Consider the following 8,310-nt stretch of genomic DNA (forward strand, 5'->3'; position numbering starts at 1 on the left):
TTTTGCTCTCTTAGTGATTCATAACCCACAACGTTCGGATTAGAGGTGAATGGTGCTTACCACCTAAGTAACCCTCTTGTTAATCCACATAACCCTCTTTCTCTGTAAATATATTTATGGCACCTATATTTATCTGCATTCCCTCCCTCGTTATTTATGTTAAATTAATAAATATAAAATATATGACTTTTATGTCTATATTATTATTATTTTCACTTTGATTCGTGACTACTAAGATTAAATTTTATGATTTTGGTGTAGACGAATAAACAGGTATCTCTTTCTCCCACTCTGCCCGCCATCTTCCCTGTCATTCAAAGCCAGCTACGAGCTGGCTCTATAGTTTATATATATAATGCATATGACACATTCTTTACTAACATTTCTACCTTTCACATACTCTCTCTCTCTCTCTCTCTCTCTGTTCACAGGACATAGTCTTTCTTAGGCAAGAAACATTCTACTATTTTGTTCTGTGAATAAAACATCTGTTCTTGGGTCTGGAGATTATGCCAGTTAATTTATCTGCTACTCTGCAGCTTGCATATTATTCTCAATCTCGAAGCACCACATTTGTGCTTAATTACTCTGACTACGTTTTTCTGTCTGCCTGAAAAAGCTTCCTTTTTTCTCAAGTTTTCTCTGCAGCACTGGTCAGTCTAACTTTCACCTCTAACATAATCAATAAATGCAATGCAAGATTATTATTTTTTGTTAATTTGCTAAATTATGCAAGTTTTTTCAACATCCTTTGTTTCATGTTCATAGGAAGTGGACAAGGCCATATGATTTCTGCCAATTTTGGGCTTTGAGAAAGCAACAACAAAATGTCAGCAAGAATGCTATCTTCTATAACAGAGGAACACAAAAAAGATCTGCACAAGCAAATTGGATGCATGAATGGGTTATTCCAATTGTTTGATCGACACCATTTCCTCACTGGCAAACGTTTCCATGGTCAAAATCACAAAAGGCTACTCACAGGTACTCACCAAAAGAAACATATTTTTTATATTCTACAGTCTTGCAAATCAATAAATTAATACCTGAAAGCCTCTCAAATCTGCTAATTTGTCCTTTTTCCATCTAAGCTCCTTGTGCAGAACTTGTCTTTGTCAAACTACCTTTGTCTCATTTTATATGACACTGTTAGTAGTCGGAAATCAGATTATTTTCTGTGACTAGGATTGTTTCCTGAATATTCATAGTTTATAATCTGTAGTCCTTGTGAATTCTCTGAATATGTATAATTTATTTTCCAAAAATTAAATACTTTGCCTAATCCTATCCTTTTTCTTGGGAAAAAGGGAATAATATCTTAGGAAAAAGTGGAAAATATGTAATCAGGGTAAAATTTGAGAACCTGGCTCCAAGAAGAGATCAAAGGCAGTAGCAAACCACTTATGTATGGATAATTAGCATTAATGGAGAGGAAAACAAAGTAAACCGCTTCATTTTCAAGATTATAAATCACATTGGTTTAGAAAGGCTGTGAATATAAGAAACTACTCAAGGAATCTATTATCCAAACCTTGGCTTTATTTTGAGTTTTCAGAAAACTAAGTACACAAACTCAGTTTTTGCAAATAAATAAATAAACAAAATTAAAAATTTGAAAATTTCGAAACTCAGTTTTCCGAGTCTTGTAGAAACAAGTTAAACAAATACTTGTTTCAAAAACTAACAAACTAAATTTGCAAATTCAAGTTTCGGGAAACTTCAAATTAAAGCCACCTTACTATTCAGAATTGACAGCTACTAAGCAATTAGTTTAACATATACTAACTACAAGTACCGGCATTCTGGTGTGTTTGGCCTCTCTCGTATACTTTCCATAAACATTTAAAACAATCTCGTGTTTACATATCTGAATACAGATATACTACTTCCAGTATAGTCGAGATTACCAAACCTTGGATTTTATCCTGCTGAAGCATAATGCTGTACTTTATACTTGTACGCTTTCACTAGCTTAAATCTTCTGAACAACAAAATATCATTCCAACACACACCGTTATCATGGTAAAACTCTCATAAATCATATCTCCTTCAGTTTAAATAAATTATAAAATCTCACTGCTGGTTCATGTGTCCTGAAGGTGCCGCGGACACAATGGAGCCCAAATGTGCAGAGCAATCATCTAAAGTAAGAGTTTGAACAAATTCTTTCATCAAGATATCACTAAACTAGCACACTAAACAATCTTACAAATATGTGATTTGCAAATGCAGGAAAAGACTCCAAGGGAGGTGGCCAGGAACAAAGTGTCGCACTCAAGTGAGTCATCCAAAGTTTCCTCAAAACTCGAACAAAGTAAAATATCACAACAAGAGCAACCTTTTTGCAGTCAAAGAAACTTACCAGAATCTCCTTCGAAAACCCTGCCATACAAACAACCAAGTTCTCCATCTCATTCTGGCCGGCAATCTCCTGATTTCCGGGATGTTGTCAAGGACTCGATGCACAGGGAAGCCCGTAGTTTATCTGTAAAAACTGTCACCAAAGTAGAAGGTAAAGTCCATGTAATGAAGCACATAGATTCTCCAAGGCCATTTCAGCAGTCAAACTGTGGGAAGCCATCTGATGGAACAAGGCAAGTAACTGCTAAGTTTCGTGAAGCACCTCGCAATTCAAGAGAAGATCTAAAGCATGCACCAAAAGATCGTCCACGTTTCTCTTATGATGAAAGAGACTCCAGAGAAGCGGTACGTTCTTCAGTAAGGTTAAAGGACCTTCCCAGACTGTCACTGGACAGTAGAGAACAGTCCTTCAGGAGCTCTGCCTCTGAATCCAGATCAAATTTTCTTTTAGGGGATCATAAAAGATCTTCCAGTGTTGTAGCAAAGCTGATGGGGTTGGAAGCTTTTCCAAATTCCATCCCCACAAATGAAATCGAGACACCTAAGTCTTTCTCTGCCAAAGATACTGTTCCGGTATCGACAAAAACAGCCGAAAAGAGCAAGAATAATCAAGTGACACGGTCTCCACAGATTAATGAAAATGATTTCAACTCCCCACGAATGAAATCTACCAATTCAATCATGAGAGGATCGTCACCTTCACGGCTTCCACTAGAACCTGCTCCCTGGAGGCAACCAGAGGCCAGCAGAACCTCCCACAAGTCATCTGCAAGAAACACAGATGTGGAACTCTCGATTAAGACTCCAAAGACACCTTCTTCTGTCTATGGTGAAATGGAGAAAAGGATAACTGAACTTGAGTTCAGAAAGTCTGGAAAGGATCTCAGAGCTCTGAAGCAGATTCTTGAAGCAATGCAGAAGACAAGGGCAAGATTAGAGGTCCAAACAGAAGAGCAGGCAGACTCTAATGTGAACTTGGAAATAGTGCAGACAAGGCAGCAACGCAACCTGCTATCACCAACCATAAAGGGAACTCGCCCCCCAAAAAGGTCAGAATCTTTAAATATGACTCTGAAACAATCCAAACTAAGCGATAACATTAGTATTGCATGTTCCCCTTTCATAACTAAAAATATCTCCAAATTTCAAGAACTCTTTACTCAAGATCTTGTATGTAACAGGGAGGAAACAGCTGACAAGAAAACCAGAGATTCTGGTTGGCATCTTTCTTCACCAGACAGGAAGACCAGAGAAGGAACACCAAGGGCAGTGCAAAACCCAACATTCCGCCAACAAAAAGAAGGAAGCTATCCTGCATTAGGAAGGAATTCTGGAACTGTGAGTCCAAGACCACAACAGAAGAAGAAGCAATCTTGTCCAATCACTACATCACCCGAATTCAGCAGGGTCAGAAGGCAATCGATTAAGCAATCCAAAGAATCAGGTTCCCCAAAAAGGAGACTCCAATCAAAACCCAACAATCTGCTCCGAGTTGATGAGGAATTGAGTGAGAACAGCAGTGGCACAAGAAATTTCAGTGACCAAGGTGATGCAGCTTCTGTGCAATCAGAAAGCAACAACAGTTTGAGCTCACATGCAGAGGGAGAAGTCACAAGCAGAATTCTTTCCTTTAAGGTTAATGCTAAAAGACTAGAAGACACAAAAGACAAAGTGAGTGACTTATCTTCGTGTATATATCTATTTATCCTACACATGACCATTTACTAACTTTAACTTTTTCCTGATACAGAGTGACATGATGAGGCTCAATGAAGACAGACCAATGGCTGAACTTGCAATTTCTACCATTGAACAGCCAAGTCCTGTCTCAGTGCTTGATGCCGCATTCTATGAAGAAGACTCACTGTCTCCTGTGAAGAAGAAAACAACTGCATTTAGAGGTATGGGTACCATTAGTTCTGTAAAAGATCTGCTTTTGATGCCAGCAGGATCTAGAAATAAACACTAAGAGGAGAATGTAAAGCCTGTTGCCAAAGAGAAGGAAATCTAACAAATTGCTTTGTTGAAAAATGACTGAATGCTCAACACAAATAGGTCGATTAGTTAGCTAGTTTGAAGTGTTCACAGAAAGCATATTAATATCTCTTATTCACTGTCATAATTCGGCTAAGGCTCTAACACCCCTAAAAATTTGTAGCCTTTTGCTAAACTCAAAATGGAAAAGATACACCTAGAAAAATTATCTAGGTATACAAATACTTGCAAAGAGTAAGTATCTCATGAAGTTGAAAGTAGTGATGATTACATGATGCACACATATTAAGTTAGGGCAAGCTCCTACGACCGAGTAATCTAGATGTTTATCTTTCTTTTCACTATTTTAACAAATTTGGGGAATATTTTGCTTGATGTACCCAAAGCATAGGAGAGAAACACCAATCACATCAGAATTATGTTACAATTGATTTTGGTGTACAAGCAGGATTTGCCTAATAATAATCTTTTTATGTCCTTTCCACCTGAACAGTTGAGGATGCTGCAGATGAATTATGGTACCCAGATTACCAGGATCATTCACCTTACAGCACGAGGATAGATGGCCACAAGAAATTAGAGCGCATTAACGACCTCATTCACCAGCTCAGACTACTGGACTCCAACCACGAAGCAAATATGGACCAGCTAGGATCGTTGAGCCAGACTCATAATCCTGACCACAGATACATCACGAAAATACTACTGGCATCTGGCCTTCTCAAGGAAGTGGACTGCGTCTCCACGGCCATTCAGGTTCAGTCATCCGGCCATTTGATCGATCCAAAGTTGTTTCATATCTTGGAACAGACTGAGGAACGTGTTATGCCAGAAAATGGACTCTGTAAAAAGAGTGCTTGGATAGAGTTTAATCAGAAAATGCACAGAAAGAACGTCTTTGACATAGTCGATGAGATACTTCCCAACAAACTGTCTTCAGAAAGCTGTTTATTGCAAGGACGAGATCGCTTAAATGCCCAGCAGCTCCAGAAGGAACTGAAGTCCGACATAGACAACCTCAACGCCAAAAAGGTTAGCATGGACTCTGAAGAAGATGAATTGATAAGTATTCTCAATGCAGATATGAGGCATCAGTCAGAAGATTGGACAAATGGGCAGAGTGAGATTCCATCATTGATTTTGGACGTCGAGCGCTTAATATATAAAGACCTTATTACAGAAATAATAAGTGATGAGGCCAGAGAGCAGCAGCAGATAAGAACAAGAAGGCATTGTAGGCAACTATTTACTAATTAGTAATTGAACTTTCAAGCTTCTGTGCTCTATTTCTTCATAATAGAGTTCAGTGCTTTTCATGTACAAATTCAGCGTTTTACATATGAGATGCTAGCAAAAGTAAAATATAAGTGTATCAAGGGCAAATGGAAAGCAAAAATTATTGGCTGTTTTATTTGCATATATAGAAATGCTTCTCATTTGCTTCTGTTCTTATTAAAACCAAATTTCTGTTCTTAATTCAAGGATAGTCTTGTCTAACTGAAGTTATTCGAACACGTAATTTTCACATAAACTCAACTAGCTATTTCATTGAACAAATAAATAAGTTCTCTTGGCACCACATTGTGCAGCCGAATTCGACAATCAATCTTATCAATGAACTGTCTAGGGCTACTTTCAAAACTGTGGAGAATTTGGGAGAGTACTATACATGAAATTTCAAACAAAATATCCAATACATAATTGACATTGAATATCACAATATCTAACTGGGACTTTCATGCCAAAAGCCCAAACAAAAGAAAATGAAAAAAATGAGCACTTGCGAGTAGTTTCCAGTCTTTTTCCAATATACTTTGCGTTTACCTCGAGCCCGTTCCGTCTCCTTTCTGGATAGCGACAGTCTTCTATTGAATTCATCCTGTGTCGAGACACCGTCAAAAATAAATGACCTTTTTTTACCGAGGGTTTTTTTTAGTTTGAGAAGATTAATTTGATGGATATATTGTGTTAGTGGAGAGTGATATAGAGGGATATTATCATGAAACTACGTCTCAAAATGTAAGGAACCATTTTGGCGGTTTTTTTTCTCTCTCGCGAACTTCAGTTTTCCACATCTTTAGGACCCGTTTAGACATCAGCGATTTGAAATTACCATTCAAGTCGAAGTTGAAGTTTTATTTGGACTGTAATTTGAATTTGTTAAATTGTATTTTTTTCTCTTAAATATAAAAACCCCACAAGTTGTAAAAATTATTAAAATTTTCTAAATTTTTATACAATTTTACCAAATGAGTAGTTCATAATCACAAAGTTAATGCGCTAATAGAAGACCTTTTTAAAAAAATATATATTGATAAAAACTTTAATTCAATAAAAAAAAAAATTGAACATGAGTTGTAATATATATTCTTTAATATAATCCTCTCACACGGTATTGAACATGAGTTGTAATATAACTACTCTTTAAAATTGAACATGAGTTGGTAAACATGGTTGGTAAATGTATCTACTAACTTATTGATCTTTTTATACAAAATATAAACTTATGGATCAAATTTTAAATTTTAAAAAATTTGGAATCCCAAATCATAAATTTGAGATTTAAAATCATGATATGAAGTTGAAGTTTTGTGCAAATTAAATAAATAAATGCTGATTTGAAATTAAAATATAAAATCATAATTTCACATCGCAGGCACGCCTACTTAGTTTCTTATCTGAAAAAGATTATACGCATTAATTAACCAAGTATGAGTTAATATAACTTTAGGAGTCAATGTGAAACAATAACAATAAGAAAACAACCATGTGTCATACCTAACAAATTGGGATATTGTGTATAAACTTTTAGTGATATTGTTTTTCTATTTAAATTCATCTCAAGCTAATACGAATTATATAAGGAGTTAATATTGAAAAAATTTACAAATTACTTTTGATAATATCTAACAACATGAAAATTTTATTTTTAAGTATTATTACTAGATATATTTTACACATTCTAGTTTTACATCTGTTTATTTTATGTATACTTCCTCCATTCCAATTTATGTGGTGGTGTCTGATCTGACAAGATATTTAAGAAAGAAATAAATAATTATAAAACTTGTGATCTGAAACAAACCATAGACATTTGTTCTCTATAAATTAGCTCATTAATGATAAATGAGAAGTTTACAACTAAATTAATTCGAAATATAAATAGGCGTCATTCTTCTTTAAACAAACTAAAAATGAAAGTGTACCCCATAAAATGAGATAAAGAGAATATTTCCTCGGTTCCCATTACTCCCTCAATTCCTCTTTCCTTTGCGCTTGTTGTCTTGACACTCACCTTTAAAACTATTTATTAAAGTTTCTTTTTTACTAAATTACCTTATTAATTATGTTTTGAAAATTTAAGTTTGACTACTGATACTTTTGTAGCTACATAAGCATAATATCTTCTTAAAATAACAAATTTCTCCTGGTTTGCTAAAAAGGAAGAGTAAAATGAAAATTTATTTTTAGTGTAAGGGACAAGTAAAAAGAAAAGGAGGAAATACTTGTCCAATATAAAAATGTTTTTTCCTTTTACTTGTCCGCTTTAACAAATCAAGATAAAATTTTATTTTTCAATTTTTATCTTTATGATCAAGTAATCATTTTCAAACTTATTGGAGTACTAACAGGCATTTCATCAATACATTTTCAAGCGTACTAAATAAGGCCAAATTAGTAAAATAACAATTTAATTAATATTCTTTTAAGAAGAATGTAAAATACATATTGAACAAGTAAAAAATAAGGAAGTAATTATTTTCTTTCCTCGATCGGGAACCTTTTACTAGTGCAGGAATTACATGGTGCGAGATTAAAATCCTAAACTTAAGTAGAGCCCTGTGTATGCTGGAGAATAACCAGTCGAAGTCCTAATTTTGATTTTTGAGAGCCTTAGGAAAATGTATGGAGTAGTTTTTAAATAAGTGGAAATAGAATCGAAAAAATGTCAAA

General features: G+C 35.0%; 1 protein-coding gene across 1 annotated transcript; it reads left to right on the forward strand.

Moving 5' to 3' along the window:
- The first annotated feature begins 284 nt into the window (after positions 1-284).
- On the forward strand, positions 285-5,801 carry LOC132047006 (protein LONGIFOLIA 1-like). Its single transcript, XM_059437873.1, has 7 exons — positions 285-653; positions 769-984; positions 2,100-2,146; positions 2,233-3,410; positions 3,543-4,032; positions 4,112-4,262; positions 4,850-5,801. The coding sequence occupies exons 2-7, from the start codon at positions 828-830 to the stop codon at positions 5,611-5,613; spliced, it is 2,787 nt and encodes a 928-aa protein (XP_059293856.1). The 5' UTR covers positions 285-653; positions 769-827; the 3' UTR covers positions 5,614-5,801.
- Positions 5,802-8,310: the final 2,509 nt, after the last annotated feature.

Source organism: Lycium ferocissimum, chromosome 2 (genome assembly GCF_029784015.1).
Source record: "Lycium ferocissimum isolate CSIRO_LF1 chromosome 2, AGI_CSIRO_Lferr_CH_V1, whole genome shotgun sequence".
NCBI lineage: Eukaryota > Viridiplantae > Streptophyta > Magnoliopsida > Solanales > Solanaceae > Lycium > Lycium ferocissimum.

Bases quoted from the DNA above. Each gene is read 5' to 3' on its own strand.
- LOC132047006 (XM_059437873.1), top strand. From the start codon at position 828: ATGTCAGCAAGAATGCTATCTTCTATAACAGAGGAACACAAAAAAGAT. The intron at 985-2,099 runs GTACTCACCAAA...TGTGTCCTGAAG, and splicing joins TCACAAAAGGCTACTCACAG to GTGCCGCGGACACAATGGAG. The intron at 3,411-3,542 runs GTCAGAATCTTT...TGTATGTAACAG, and splicing joins GGAACTCGCCCCCCAAAAAG to GGAGGAAACAGCTGACAAGA.